The sequence below is a fragment of the Pelodiscus sinensis genome, chromosome 11 (assembly GCF_049634645.1).
Source record: "Pelodiscus sinensis isolate JC-2024 chromosome 11, ASM4963464v1, whole genome shotgun sequence".
Classification (NCBI taxonomy): Eukaryota; Metazoa; Chordata; order Testudines; family Trionychidae; genus Pelodiscus; species Pelodiscus sinensis.
The window spans coordinates 37,982,032-37,998,379 of record NC_134721.1 but is presented as its reverse complement, the minus strand read 5'-3'; the positions used below and the strand labels follow the sequence as shown (position 1 = coordinate 37,998,379).

The following is a 16,348-nucleotide window of genomic DNA, read 5'->3' as shown; positions in this document are numbered from 1 at the left end:
CCTTAACAGAAAGTAGTCCTTGGTATTGAAACTAATATAAAAGCTTGAGAATATGTCTAGACTACATGCCTCTGTCGCCAGGTGTGGTTAACGAGGTTTACAGGAGCAGTCGACAAAGGCGTTCCCTGTCGACCGATCCGCGTCTTGACTGCCACGCTGTGCTGACGATCAGCTGAGCCAGCACACCGTGGTGGCCATTTTTATTTTAATGAAGCCGGAGATATTTAAATCCCTGCTTCATTGACTATGTTGGGTAGTCCAATTTACATGCCTCTGGCGACAGAGGCATGTAGTCTAGACATACCCTGAGAAGGCTTCATTAAAAAAAATTACATCTTTCAAGGAAAGTGCAAGCTTCAAATAAGTGTTTTAATGGTATTTATTTTGGTCTGTAAATTATTCTGACACTCCTTCACCTCATCTATGCACCATGGCAGAAAATATATGGCACATAACAAGAATACTGTGATATTCAAACTTTCCCACTGACATGAATGATGTACCTCTCTCTCTCTACATCTGAAAACAGACTTCAGTAATGGTACCTATTTCCAATTTGCACTAAAGGCATAGGAAGGAGAAATATTTATCTCCATTACAAGAAAAAAATCTACCTCTTTCTTCCCTGCTCTGGCTTTTACAAGCAATCACAGTTACATGTCATTAAAACTGGACCAGTGAGGTCCAGTCAAATCACAATTTAATATATATTTGTCATTTATTTTTCACCTAAGGTCTGTATTAGGTTTTTTTAAAAACCTATTTGTTTCTAATGTGATCTAAAGCCCTGTTTGGTGTGACCTTAGTTTGTTTCATCTTGGATTAAATGAACAAATAGCTCTTTCTAGAGGTTGCTAAACTAGTTTAGAAAGTTTTGGTAATCCTACCAAAATCTTTTATAACGTTGGTCCCTCTGATGGGGGGGGGGGGGGGGAGAACATAGGAGGCAGTTGTCCCAGGGCCTAGCAATTGAAAGGGACCCATGTCTCCATCTGCCACTGCTGCCACAGTAGCAGTGGCAGTGGCTGGAGCGTCAGTTCCCTTTGAATTGCTGCCAGAGCACCATTCTATGCAGCTTTGAGGAGTAGGGGCTGCACCACAGTCTGGGTGGCTTTGAAGGCTGCTTTTCCCAGCCCTGCCCCTTCTGCCCAAGGCTCCCTCACACACCTTGCCCCATGGTCCACTGGGAGTAGTGCTGATGTTTGGATTTCCAGTGCATATTTTTGGATGAAGAGCATGAACATTAGTTGCTAATGACTCTTCCTGTGATGTAGTAGATGAATCGATCTTCTCATTCCCTGTTTGCTTTCAGTCAGATGCTGAGCACATTCAGTTCACATCTGAGTTGTATCACTTACCTTATTTCTGTTACTTCATTTTTTAATTTTTAATATTATCAAAATCTCACATTGAATTGCTGCAAAATTTTGGTAAATTTCAGCCAACACAGAGTGTGCACTACAGCATATTATAGACATAACTTCCATATCAATTCACATTAAACTTCATATTTTAAATTGTTTTAATATAGTTTTTTTGTTGGTCTCTGCCCAGGAAAACATGTTTTTCAATAATCTCTTAATACTTAGTCACCCAAACCTGACTCTTCCAGAAAATTTAAAAACAACACATGAGGTAACGAGCTAAAGTATATTGTATTATTAGAACATTTATATGGAATAAATGTGACACTAAATAATATGTGTGGATGCAAATGCTGCTTGATGAAATGATTGGAGATAAGTCTGATTGTTCATCTTTGCTTACCTCCATGCCTTTTCTACTGTTACTGACTTGCAGTAGCATACTAAGACATAGAGTGTGAAGGGAAGCAATGACCGAGACAGTTATCCTTTTAGCAAACCAAAATAGTCACATTCTATTCTATTTTGTCTCCTAAGGACTCTCCACTGAAAGCTGTGCAGATGCTGTGGGTCAATCTAATTATGGACACCTTTGCTTCTCTTGCACTGGCCACTGAACCCCCTACAGAGGCTCTGCTGCTAAGGAAACCATACGGCAGGAACAAGCCTCTTATATCACGTACCATGATGAAGAACATTCTCGGCCATGCTGTCTACCAGCTCACTCTCATTTTTACTCTCCTCTTCGTTGGTAAGATAAACATATTTTTTTGTTCACTGTTACAACTTGCTGCTGCTTCATTCACAAATGGTCTGTCTCTAGCTGTTTGCCTCCCAAATGTACGGCAAATTCTGAAGTACCAAACATTTGCAGTAAGCTTTAGTTTAGGTATGTCCTAAGTGTTAAGCCATGCAGTGGGACCAAGAGAAATAAAGGGAGATGGAATAGTCTCAGCTGAAGGATAATGGGATTTAGGGGATCTTCCTGGATTCTTTCATATCTTCCAATTAAGAATGCAGGATTTGCTTAATCTAGTTTTTTGGAATGTTAAAAAAGAGTAGGTTCAAGGCATTGGCAAATGTTTGGGTCAATCTGGGTCTTAACCAAACTGGTCATTCTGTTCCTAAGCTCACATTTCAAGCCTTGTCCTCTTCACTAGTAAACTAAATGTTTTGTTTGTGTTTAATCTGAAATGTACAAAATGTATCAGAAGGACAGAACAGGTCATGCTAGTGGGAGAGTGGCACTATACCATGAAAGAAAATGTAGAATCTAATTAATTAAAAATCTTAAATGAACCAAAATGTTCCATAGAATCTCTATGGATAATAATTCCATGCTCTAATAAGAATATACCAGTCGGGATATATTATCGACTACCTGTCCAGGATGGTGGTAGTGACTATAAATGCTAAGGGAGATTAGAGAGGCTATCAAAATAAAAATAATAGTTGAGGAGTTCAACTATTCCTCTAGTGAAGGGGTACACATCACCTCAGGGTAGAATACAGAGCTAAAATTTCTTGATACCTGAAATGACCTTGGAGCAGCTGGTTCTGGAACCCACAAGGGGAGAGGCAATTCTTGATTTAGTCCTAAGTAAGTATATATTTACTATATATTCCTAAATTATATTTATCTCTTGGATCTGGTAAATATAACTGGACCACTTGAAAATAGTGACCATAATGTAATAAAACCCTTCAGCAGCCCAACATTTAATTTCAGAAAGGGGAACTACACAAAAAATGAGGAGGTTAGTAAAAACAAATTGAAAGATACAGTGACCAAAGTAAAATCCATGCAAGCTACATGGAAACTTTTCACAGACATCATAATAGAGGCCCAACTTAAATGTATATCCCAAATTAAAAAACACAGTAAAAGAATAAAAAAAAGTGCCACTGGGGCTTAACAACCCAATGAAAAATGTGTGAGATTAAAAAAAAAGACATTGTTTAAAAACTGAAAGTTAAATCCTAGTGAGAAAAATACAAAGGAGTGAAAGCTCTGTCAAATTAAGTGCAAAAATTTAAGAGGAAAAGCCAAAGAGGAGTTTGAAGAACAGCTAGCCAAAAACTCAAAAAGTAATAGCAAAATGTTTTTAAGTACATCAGAAGCAGGAAGCCTGCTAAACAACCCATGGAGCCACTGGACAATTGAAATGCTAAAGGAGCACTCAAAGTTGATAAGGTCATTACAGAGAAACTAGGGTACATCTACACTAGTCCCCAGTTCGAACTAGGGAGGCTAATGAGGGTGACCGAAATTGCAAATGAAGCGCGGGATTTAAATATCCTGCGCTTCATTAGCATGTTCCCGGGTGGTTGCCATTTTGGAAACTGACTAACCTGGAATAACTGCCTGCATCCACACACGGCAGAGAAGCACGATTCCATGAGGCTTAACTGTTAATTCGAACTAAGGGGTTTATCTCGGAATCGCGCGTCTCTGCCACGTGTAGATGCGGGCAGTTATTCCGGGCTAGTCAGTTTCCAAAATGGCGACCGCCCGGGAACATGCTAATGAAGCGCGGGATATTTAAATCCTGCGCTTCATTTGCAATTGCGGTCGCCCTCATTAGCCTCCCTAGTTCGAACTAGGGGACTAGTATAGACGTACCCTGAATGAATTCTTTGCTTTGGTCTTCATGGCTGAGGATGTTAGGGAGATTCCCAAACCTGAGCAATTCTTTTTAGGTGACAAATCTGAGAAATTGTATCAGATTGATATGTCATTAGAGGAGGTTTCAGAACAAACTGATAAATTAAACAGTAACAATTCACCAGCACCAGAAAGCATTCACCCAAGAGTTCTGAAATAATTCAAGTGTGAAATTGCAGAACTATTAACTGTGGTTTGTAACCTATCCTTTAAATCTGCTTCTATACTAATGACTAGAAGATAGGTAATCTGACACCAATATTTTAAAAGGGCTCTATAGGTGGTCCTAGCAATTACAGACTAATAAGTGTTACATGAGTATCGGGCAAATTTGTTGAAACTATAGTATAGAGAAACATAATGGGCTCGTCTACATTGGCCCCTTTTCTGGAAGGGGCATGTTAATTTCAGAGATCGTAATAGGGAAATCCGCAGGGGATTTAAATATCCCCCGCGGCATTTAAATAAAAATGTCCGCCGCTTTTTTCCGGCTTTTAGAAAAGCCGGAAAAGAGCGTCTACACTGGCCCCGATCCTCCGGAAAAAGCGCTTTATTCAAAGTAGGAATAAGATCCTCTGGAAAAGGGCGCTTTTTCCGGAGGATCGGGGCCAGTGTAGACGCTCTTTTCCGGCTTTTCTAAAAGCCGGAAAAAAGCGGCGGACATTTTTATTTAAATGCCGCGGGGGATATTTAAATCCCCCGCGGATTTCCCTATTACGATCTCTGAAATTAACATGCCCCTTCCGGAAAAGGGGCCAATGTAGACGTAGCCAATTAGTTGGGGAAAAGTCAACATGGTTTCTGTAAAGTGAAATCATGCCTTACTAATTTACTAGAGCTCTTTGAAGTGATCAACAAATATGTGGACAAGAGGGATCCAGTGGATATAGTGTAGTTAGATTTCCAGAAAGCCTTTGACAAGGTCCCTCACCAAACTCTCCTAAGTAAAGTAAGTTGTCATGGAATAAGAGAGAAACTCCTCTTATAGATTGATAACTGATCAAAAGGCAGGAAACAAAGGGTTGGAATAAATGGCAGGTTTTCAGAATGGAGAAAGATAATTAGTGGTGTCCCCCAAAGATCCGTACTGGGACCAATCCTATTCAACCTATTTATAAATTATCTGGACAAAGTTGTACACAGAGAGGTGGCAAAATGTGCACATCATACTAAACTTTTCAAGATAGTTAAAACCAAAGCAGACTGCGAAGAGCTTCAAAAAGAGCTCACCAAACTAAGTACTGAGGTAATAAAATGGCAAATGAATTTTAATGTTGATAAATGCGAAGTAATGCACATTGGGAAAAACAATCCCTATTATACACAGAAAATGATGGGGACTAATTTATCTGTAACGCTTCTGCCAGGTAGCTCCGGCAGCAGCTGGGGGCGGGTTCAATATCTAGTGGTCCCATTTCATCCATCTCACACACAACTGGCTCAAGCTCCCACCCAGTAGCCTGAGAAATTCACACACCCCTGGGCACCTCTGAGAGGCAATATTTCCTCACTCACAAGCACAGAGACTGAGCATAGAAAATAAACTTTTAATGAAAGAGAGAGAGAAGTCACATGGCATTAGCTTGGGAAAATACCCCAACCAGAGTTCATAACCAACCCATGAGGAACCATCCCAGCTCAAATGGATTGAGCAATGTCCTTTGCCTCTCAGGTTCACTAGCCCAACAATGTGAGGGTCCCATCCATCTACCCAAACTTTCTCTGTACCCCACTTCAAATGCCCCATTTACAGCTCTGTCCAGTCAGTGAGGACCCAGACACATCACCCAGATGACTCCACTTACTGAGCCTGAGGCCATGCCACCTTTGTGCTGCTCCTATGGTCCACTTGCTCCACCAGCTGCCCTGCTGGCCACCTGCCGCTTCTTCTAATGGCCAGCCGCCGGTCACTCTCACCAGCCGCCCTGCTGGCTGCCTGCTGCTGCTCCTCACCAGCTGCTCTGCTGGCTTCCTGCTGCTTCTCCAATTGGCCGCCTGCTGGACGCTACAACCAGCTGCTCTGCTGGCCGCAATGGGTCTGGTCCAGGCCAAACCAGTGACTTAGGCTCTTAGGGTATGTCTACACTACAAAGTTAATTCGAACTAACGGACGAAGCGCTTAGTTCGAACTAGGTAAACCTCATTGTACGAGGACTAAGCCTAGTTCGAACTTACTAGTTCGAATTAAGGGGTGTGTAGCCCCTTAATTCGAACTAGTGGGAGACTAGCCCTCCCCAGCTTTCCCTGGTGGCCACTCTGGCCAACACCAGGGAAACTCTATTGCCCCCCTCCTGGCCCCGGAGCCCTTAAAGGGGCATGGGCTGGCTACGGTGCCCGTGCCAGGTGCAAGCCTGCCAGCACCCAGCTAGCAGACCCTGCACCTGGCACGGCTCGAGCCAGCCACCCGATGCCCCCCAGCCCTCCCCCTCTTCCCGGGACCAGGCTGGCGGCTCCCGGGAGCTTGCCCAGGACCGCAAGAGGCGGGCACCCGCCTAGTCTAGTGCAGACATCTTCGACCTCGTCCACAACCTCTGCACTAGGCACAGGAAAGTGGCCGGCTTGGGCAGGAGAGCTGCCAGCCTGGCCACCCAGGAGCAGGTGTGCATGAAAATCAAGGTAGTCCACTGAGACCCCCGACCCTGAGCCCTGAGCTTACAATGGCCGTACCGGGTCAGACCAAAGGTCCATCTAGCCCAGTAGCCTGTCTGCCAACAGCGGCCAACCCTAGGCTGTGTCTAGACTCAGGGTTTTTTCGAAAAAAGTAGCCTTTTTTCGAAAAAACTTCACCGGCGTCTAGACTGCAGCCGCGTTCTTTCGAAATTAAATCGAAAGAACACGGCTTTTCTTTCGACGGCGGTAAACCTCATTCCACGAGGAAGAACGCCTTCTTTCGAAAGTGCTCTTTCGAAAAAAGGCGTTCTTGAAAGCAAACAGGCTTTTTAGAAAGAGAGCATCCAGACTCACTGGGTGCTTTCTTTCGAAAAAGCGGCTTGCTTTTTCGAAAGTTCCGCTGCAGTCTAGACACTCTCTTTCGAAAGAGACTTGCAGTCTAGACATAGCCCTAGGGACCCTGGAGAGGAAGAACCGAAGACAGTGACCAAGCCATTTGTCTCATGCCATCCCTCTCCAGCCTTCCACAAACTTTGGGCAGGGACACCACTCCTACCCCCTGGCTAATACCACTCCATGGACCCAATCTCCATGACTTTATCTAACTTCTCTTTACACTCTGTTCTAGTTGTAGCCTTCACAGCCTCCTGCAACAAGGAGTTCCACAGGTTGACTCTTTGCTTTGTGAAGAACAACTTTCTGTTACTAGTTTGAAGCCTGCTACCCATTCCTTTCCTTTGGTGTCCTCTAGTCCTTCTATTATGGGAACTAATGAAGAACTTTTCTTGATGCACCCTCTCCACCCCACTCATGCTTTTAGAGACCTCTATCCTATCCCCCCTCAGTCTCCTCTTTTCTAAGCTGAACAGTCCCAATCTCTTTAGCCTCTCTTCATATGGGACCTGTTCCAAACCTCTGATCGTTTTAGTTGCCCTCCCCTCTTTCACCCTCTCTCTTCCCCTCTCCCACCTCCTTTTCCCAGAATAGTAATAGAAATGTAGCCGTGTTAGTCTGGGATAGCTGAAGCTACATAGTCCTGCATTTTGCTCCTTTTCCCAGTCTCCCCCAGTTTTGTTCAATAAAGAGAGATTCTATTTTTGACCACACGTTTTCTTTATTTTGTACATCAGGAAGGGGGGCTAGGGAAGGGTAAGTGGAAGGAGGTGAGGGAGGAATGGGGTACGAGCCCCCGATGGGGAGGACTGGGCTGGCTCTGTGGGCTTCTGGGGGTGGAAGCTCTCCTGCAGCCCCCCAATTGCTCCCTCTCCCCAGATGGCAGCCTGCGGCAAGTGCAGCCGGTCAGATGGCCGAGTGCTGTGATGTGCCTAGTGTGGGCACTCAGGGCACTCCAAACCAGGACTGCTTTGCAAGCGGGGCACCCCTGAGAACTTTCTGTCCGTGGTGGGGGTCAGGTCCCTTTAAGCACAGCCCTCGGCTAGCCTGAGGCAGCAGCTCCACGCTCTAAGTCCTCATCTGATGCCCTGCCGGCTCTGCTTCCGGCCATCCTTAACCCCGGTTCAAGGTCCACTTAATGTGGACATGCTAGTTCGAATTAGCAAAACGCTAATTCAAACTAGTTTTTTAGTCTGGATGTGTTAGTTCGAATTAGTGCTGTAGTGTAGACATACCCTTAGTGATTTCAACTCTTTAGCCACCACCTAGGCTGGCAAAAAGATTCCAGCTTTCACTGGAATAACAAAAAGACTCCTCATGGAGTTTGCTTTAGGTCTATCCTTAGAACAGGGCGGGGAAAGAGACAGGTTGAACCAGTCTTACAGTTCACACCTGGCAGGCATGACGCTGACTGGCTCAAGCCCTTTTTTCTCAACTCAGTTCACTCAGCTCTGGAAGGGGGAGGCTTGTTTATCTGAGACCCCTTACAATGATGGTTTCTCTCTTGCAAGCTCTGGTGTCATATTTTACAGTTCCTACATTTAGGGGTAGCATGGTGTGTGACCCCACAACAGCCAAATTAGTTACAATACACCACATTCCATTCTAACAACTGATCCTCTATCAGGACTGGCTGAATTGGATTTACATAACCACACCCAGGATTCCTTCCCCATCCCGGCATGAGCTGTAGATACATATCAACAGTTGTTTATCTTGCAGGGCTAAACAATTTGAGTGAGCATACCCACCCCCAGGGCTGCTCTCTCCTTTTAGATGGCTGATTGCAAGCAGTAGTTCAGCCCCTGCTTTCATCCTACCCCAGCTAAAAATTTGCCATCCCGGCAAAATACGTTCCTGATTATACCAGCAACATGAGTTATCCTCATATGGCCTCTACAAGCCTGTGTGATAGATGTATCACATCCTCACAAACCACTCCTGGTGCATTGTAAGTTAGCCTGTTCACTGGGGGCTATGTCTACACTGGCATGATTTTCTGGAAATGCTTTTAACGGAAAAGTTTTCCATTAAAAGCATTTTCGGAAGAGCGCATCTAGATTGGCAGGACGTTTTCCGCAAAAGCACTTTTAATGGAAAAGCGTCTGTGCCAATCTAGACGCACTTTTCCGCAAAAAAGCCCCGATCGCCATTTTCACGATTGGGGCTTTTTTGCGGAAAACAAATCTCTGCTGTCTACACTGGCCCTTTTGCGCATAAGTTTTTCAGAAAAAGACTTTTGCCTGATCGGGAGCAGCATAGTATTTCCGCAAAAACACTGACAATCTTACATGAGATCGTCAGTGCTTTTGTGGAAATTCAAGCAGCCAGTTTAGACAGCTGGCAAGTTTTTCCGCAAAAGCAGATGATTTTGCAGAAAAACTTGCCAGTCTAGACACAGCCTGGTTGTATAACCCTATCATGTCTATTGAATGCAGGCACAGCAGGCACTGTGGAGACTTCTTCTGGGGGTAGGGCTGATGAGGGTTTATATGTAGGCACCCTCTCTACAGACACAGGCCTTTGCATTTGTTGCTGAGATGCTGGGATGTCCAAGGCACCAGGGACACCTTCCCTTTGAACATTCCCTCTGTTCACTGACATGGATGGGTCTTCACAAGCCCGTTCATCTCCCAGAAGATCTGGAGATGTAGATGGGACAAGCTCATCATCCAAGGTTGGTCTGTTTGTGGACAGCGGGTTGCCTTACCACAGGCCTAAATAAGTGAGCCATAGGATTCAGAGTCAAAGAAGTGTCTCCCGTGTCTAACTGATAGAGTTCGGATTCTGGTCTGCATCCTAGTATACTCCCTGGGATCATCTTCCTCTACAGATTCACTCTCAAAGGTGCTGGATAAAGGCAGATTAGCTTCACAGGGCCCACCACACGTGTTGGGTGGTTGACTTGATCAGACGCCCCCTTTTCACCGAGGTCCCATATATGGTCCATTTCGTAAGGAGCACCTACCAATTCTCCCTCAGGCCCTGACCCAGTTTCTGGTTTAATCTTGTAGACTGGTAGATCTCTAAGTTTTCCACCACCAGGTAAGGCATTGCCTTCCATCTGTCAGCAATCTTGTGCTTGCCAGCAACACCCAAATTTCGTAGCAGAACTCTATCCCCGGGTTGGAGCTCCTGCGGGCACACTCACACATCATATTAATGTTTATTATGGTCTGCATTTTTCCAGGCAGCCGCTGTAACCAAGCTATAAGCATTCTGCAGCTTTTCTCTTAGTTGGGAGACATACTGCAAGTGTGTCTCATAGCTCTCGCCATCCCCTGAGACTCTAAAGCATATGTCTATAGGTAGTATTGGCTCCCATCCAAACATCATGAAAGATGGAATGACCCCAATAGCATCATTCCTTGTAGCATTGTAGGCATGCACCAAAAATGCAACATGCTGGCTCCAGAATGCCTTCTGGTCTGGGCATAAAGTCCCCAGCATATTTAATAGAGTCTGATTGAATCGCTTGGGCTGAAGGTCACCTTGTGGGTGGTAAGGTGTTGTTCTGGACTTCTTAACTCCGGACAATGATAGCACCTCCTTTAAGAGATGATTCTCAAAGTCCCGCCCCTGGTCAGAATTTATCCGAGTTGGGAGACCATATACTAAAAGTGTCTTTTCCACAAAACTCAAGCCACGGTGGTGGCCCACTGGTCACATGTGGGATATGCCTGCACATATCAAGTATAATGGTCAGTCTTTATAAAATCTTCCCCATATTTTTCCTGTCCACTTCTAAAGATAAGAAATCGATGCACACCAGCTCCAAAGGCCTGCTAGTGGTGAAATTCTCCAGATAGGTGGCTCTAGTAGGCAAAGTTTTCCTCTGAACACATCGGGCTCAGGTCTCACATTTTTTCCGTATGTCTTCAGCCATCTGGGGCCAGTAGAACCTACTACGGATGAGTTCAAAGGTTTTCTCCATTCCCAAATGCCCAAAATCATCATGCAGGGCTTTCTTGGCCAGGGCTCTGTACTCTTTTGGTAGCACTAGTTGTGTTCATCAATTTTGCAAAGGATCTACGGTGATCCGGTGCAGCACCCCTCCCGTATCAGTTCCAGTTTGCACCACTCCTGCAACAGTAGCTTACCCTCAGGAATGGAACGGGCAACTGCACTAGGGCTTTGCCCTTCTCTTTTTGCAAGAAGTGTGTCGCAAATGTCAGCATCTTGCATCTGTGCTCTCTGCCAGTCAGAAGCACTGAGCCTGGGCAATAGCGATTGGTCCAACACAATGTAGTTCACCGAGACAGATGGCACACTTTCAGGGGGTAGGCCCAGAGTTTCTGCAACACACCCATGTGGACTCTCATGTGCCTTGGACTTCTGATAACTTCCATTGCAAATAGCTCTCACTCCATCTACAGGAATCTCACCAATTGCTGATGGCTGTGGGTGCCGAGACAATGCATCTGCATCTACATTGCTTCTCCCTGATCAGTACTGTATGCTGAACTCATAGCTGGCGAAGGCGGCCACCCATCTTTGTCCAGTAGCATCCAGCTTAGCACTTGTCAACACATAAGTCAGTGGATTGTTGTCTGTTCATACTTGAAACTTAGCACCATACAAATAATCCCGAAATTTCTCAGTGACGGCCCATTTCAAGGCCAGGAACTCCAATTTGTGGATGGGGTAACAAGTTTCACTGTCAGACAACCCTTGGCTGGCAAAGGCCACCAGTTTACATTTGCCTTCCACTTCTTGGTACAAGACCTCTCCCAAGCCCATAGGAGAAATGGCTTGCTTGGGTCAGCAAAACCTAAGACTGGAGCATGAATTAGACAGCTAATGATCTCTCAGAAAGCCCTTTCACATCCCTTATCCCATCGTGGTCCAAAGGGCTCTAAGGGTCCATAGTGTCTTGGATTGGGAGGTCTTAGAGACCTCCCCTTATTTTTGGTCTTAGACTTTTTCTTGCTGGATGAGTATCCGCTGGTAAGATCATTCAGAGTCTTTACAATGGTAGCATAATTCTTCACAAATCGCTGATAGTAATCACTAAATCCAAGATAGGCCCTAAATTCTCTGTAGTTTCTGGGGCATGGCCAGGTAGTGAGTGCTTCTTTTTTATCCAGATCAGTACTTACACCTTCTTGGGACACAATGTGACCAACATACTTCACTGAAGTTCTGCAGAATTGACACTTATCAATGGAAAGTTTCAGTCCATAGGCCTCCAACCTGTTAAGTACTTTAAGAAGTCTGTCTTCATGCTCCTCCAAGGTCCTTCCGAATACAATCAGATCATCCAAACAGCCCAAGACCTGAAGTAAGTTCATATCTTCCACAACTTTCTCCATGAGGCACTGGAATGTGGCAGGTGTCCCAGAGATCCCTTGAGGCATGTGTTCAAACTGATAAAATTCCGATGGGCAGATGAAGGTTGTCTTTTCCTTATCCTCTGCTCCCTGGGGGATCTGGTAATATCCACTTCAAAGATCCAATACTGAGAACTACTGGCTTCCCAGTAAACAATCTAAGGCATCTTCTACTTGAGGCATCATGTACTGGTCAACAACCGTACGGCTGTTCAGGGTGCGATAGTCAATATACATCTGAATTTTCCCATTCTTTTTGCGGAGCACCACAATGAGTGAGGCATAGAGACTACGGGCCTCAGTAATGATGCCATTTGCAGCCAGTTCCTGAAGATGATGTCGCAATTTTCTGAGAGTGCAATTTTTCTGAGAGTGCAATTTTTCTAGCTCTGAGAGTGCAATTTTTCTAGCTTTCTCTCTGAAAGATCAGGAGTCATGTAGCCTGATGTTTTGCTCCTCCCCTTTGGCACATCCCATTCATGCAGTGAGAATACCTTGGATTTTTCACAGAACTTCTTCCTCGGGTGATCCTTCCACTCCTTGGACAACGGTGAATCTCCAAAGTCAAACCTCGCTGGATCTATAGTTGGAACTTGAGTTTCACACTGGGGTCCCACAATTGATTTGGGCTTGAAGAAGTCTGCTATCTTTTGCCCTCGATTCACAACAATATCATGACTTGTTTCATTAGCAATCAGTACAGTGACCTTGTCCTGGGCTGCTGCTGGTAAGATTATAACTTCCCTTCCCTTCAGGGACTTCTCCTTCAATTGATTGTTCTACCACGGCAAACGTTCCTTTATTGCCCTTCAGCCTGGTACTCATCACAAGCACTTCCTGCTCTGTCTTTCCTGGCACTACTAAGGGGGATCATGACCATGTATGTCAGTGCCCCCATTGGTAGCTCAGACATTTCCTTTTTAGCATCTTCAATTTTTCTATAGGCTTCAGCACAAAGTGTATGGATCATCCGAGTGTTCAGATATTGGTCCCCAGCCTGTCATCAGCAGTAATCTGCGAGCACCTTGAAGAGACTGGAGTTGGTCCCTATAAGCACAGAAACATCAGAGACCCTTTTAGGGTTGGGGCATATCAAGACAGCTTTGTCCACCTCTTCTCTTACTCCTGCCACCTCCACTAAGAATTCCAGATGCACTGTGACGTACGCTTCATAGGGGTATTCATTCATGCTGAGGCCCCACACTCCAAGGCCAGTCAATGGCTGGATAGTCAAGAGCCTGAGCATCTGTTGGCAGAATGACTGAAATATAATAGACCCTTGCAATCCGGTGTCAAGCACCGCTTTGTACTCTGCCCCTTCAATCCTCACTGTGACCTCTGCTTGAGGCCCTATCAATCCTGAGGGGATCCCAGCTGAGCAGTCTTTTCTGGGGACTCCTTCAAATCCAGTGCCCTGGGTGGCCCCTGTCCCTAGACCCTCTCACAACTGATTCTCAGCTTTCCATAAACTAAGCTGGGATTTTCCTTATTTCAGCAATTGGCAGCACTGTGCCCATCTTGACCACACCAGTAGCAGAAGAACGGTCCTCTCCTCCTTCGCTTGGGTGGGATGGTGGCTCCAGGTGCTGACTTCTCCATCACACAGCCGGAGGCTCCTCATACCTGTAAATCCTTGCTTGGTCAATGACTCTTTGCAACTCAGCCATCTGTTCTGTCAGGACCTGAACTTGATGGGCAAGGTCTTCTCTGGTGTTCACCATCAGCACACTGGCTGTTTGTCAGGGTGCTGTGCTGGCTGGCTCAGGAATCTGGACTTCCCAAAACTCATTGGCAGCTTGCCTTTCTTCCTCCTCTCTGATCTCCTTTATGAGCTGGGAGTAACTTGGGGAGTGTTCCTGTCGCCCTCTTAGCCGGAGATGAAGTAGAATCGGGCTCTAATACTGAGTTCCTCTTACAGTTTGAGCCAATGTGGTCTGGTCCATCTGCTCAGCAGTCACTGCTCCCCTAATGATAGCTCTTTGTAGCAGCCTCTCCATCCTCTGTATATAGGCTGAGATATTCTCCTCCCAGTGCTGCTTAGCATTAAGAAAGTTACAGTAACTGTCTTCAGGGCCCTCTGTGATCCCAAAGGTGTGAGCGAGGGCCCCTAGGCAGTCCTTTACACTGACCTCAGGCTTAGAGAGCTTCATGGTGCAAATCACATCTAAGGCATACTAAACATCTTCTTTTTTCTCTGGTACAGCCCACTGCTATAGCATTGCAGTGGTGTGTTCTAGTCAGGGTTCAAACTCCTCTTCCTCAGGAAATAACCTTATCTTGCAATAGGAACTGGCCATAGCATGGGATAGCACACACTTTTCCAATGTCTGCCCCAAGGCTTCTGCCCAGTCATTGGCTGAGGCTGCTGCCCCTGAGCTAGAGGCTTCTGAGCCAAGGCCCAACAAACCTGATGGATTAACCATGATACAAACAGTAGTTTCCTCAAATACAAAACAAAATTATTTCCCACTTAGTACTAAGCAGCAGCCAGGGCCGGGTTCAATATCTAGGAGACTCCTTTCATCCATCTCACACACAACTGGCTCGAGCCCCCACCCAGTAGCCTGAGAAATTCACACACCCCTCGGCGCCACTGAAAGGCAATGTTTCCCCACTCGCAAGCACAGAGTCTGAGCATAGAAAAGAAACTTTTAATGAAAGAGAGCGAGAAGTCACATGGCATTAGCTTGGGAAAATACCCCAACCAGAGTTCATAACCAACCCATGAGGAACCATCCCAGCTCAAATGGATTGAGCAATGTCCTTTGCCTCTCAGATTCACTAGTCCAACAATGTGAGGGTCCCATTCACCTACCCAAACTTTCTCTGTACCCCACTTCAAACGCCCCACTTACAGTTCTGTCTAGTCAGTGCGGATCCAGACACATCTTCCTGATGACTCCATTCATTGAGCCTGAGGCCATGCCACCTTTGTGCTGCTCCTGTGGTCTGCTTGCTCCACCAGCTGCCCTGCTGGCTGCCTGCCGCTTTTTCTAATGGCCGCCCGCTGGTTGCTCCCACCAACTGCCCTGCTGGCTGCCTGCCACAGCTCCTACTGGCTGGCTGCCAGTCAATTCTGCTAGTCACACTGCTGGCTGCCTGCCATTGCTCCTACCAGCTGCCCGTCACTCTCACCAGCTGCTCTGCTGGCTGCCTGCTGCTGCTCCTTGCCAGCTGCCCTACTGGCCTCCTGCTGTTGCTTCTTCCAGCCGCTCTGCTGGCCACAATGGGTCTGGCTCCAGGCCAAACCAGTGACTTCAGTTCTTAGGCTATGTCTACAGCCGTTCTTGTGCAAGAACCTGCAGAGTGTCCACACTGCCCACCCGCTCTTGCACAAGAAGATTTACAATACGGAGTCAGAAGACAGGGTTTCTTGCGCAAGAGCTACACTCTTTTCTAACAAGTGTAAGCCCTCTTGCGCAAGAGCTCTTGCACAAGAGGGCAGTGTGGACGCACGGCAGGGGCTTCTTGCGCAAGAACTGGCCTCCGGGAAAAAACACAGGTGGCTCTCTGACACTGTGTACACACAATCACAACTCACTGGTTCTCCCTAGCCGGCCCCCCCCCTTAAAGGCACAGGCATCCTGCAGAGCCACGTGGCACATGCAGCCTGGGTAGCAGTGAGAAGGAGTCATGACAGCCACCCAGCCACCGCACCGTCCCGCAGGCCCCACCCAGGAACCACCCCAGAGTACCTAGAAGGGCCAAAGGGGCACCAAGCAGCAGGCCCCATGCTGGGGCATCACCGAGGTCGAGGCCCTCCTGGACCTCTGGGGCCAGGAGGGCACCCTCCGGGATCTCGAGTCCAGGACACGAAACATGGACAACTTCGCCCGGATGGCTCAGGCACTGGCTACAAAAGGACACCTGTCCTGGACCCTTGAACAGGTCTGGGCCAAGGTCAAAGACCTGCAGCTCATGTACGTGTGGCCACTGAGTGCGGGGGGGCCGGAGCCACCACCTGCCCCCACTACCACCGCCTGAAC

General features: G+C 46.5%; 1 protein-coding gene across 17 annotated transcripts in view; it reads left to right on the top strand.

The window, feature by feature from the left end:
- LOC102448489 (plasma membrane calcium-transporting ATPase 2) overlaps window positions 1-16,348 on the top strand; it is an 858,088-nt gene that overhangs the window by 796,402 nt on the left and 45,338 nt on the right. For all 17 annotated transcript variants that reach the window (XR_012906525.1, XR_012906526.1, XM_075939331.1 and 14 more), the window contains one exon: window positions 1,902-2,115. Coding sequence is in view for 15 of the 17 variants with exons in the window: in XM_075939331.1 (XP_075795446.1) it covers window positions 1,902-2,115 (214 nt within the window). In the remaining 2 variants the exon portion in view is untranslated. The remainder of the gene's footprint in view (window positions 1-1,901; window positions 2,116-16,348) is intronic.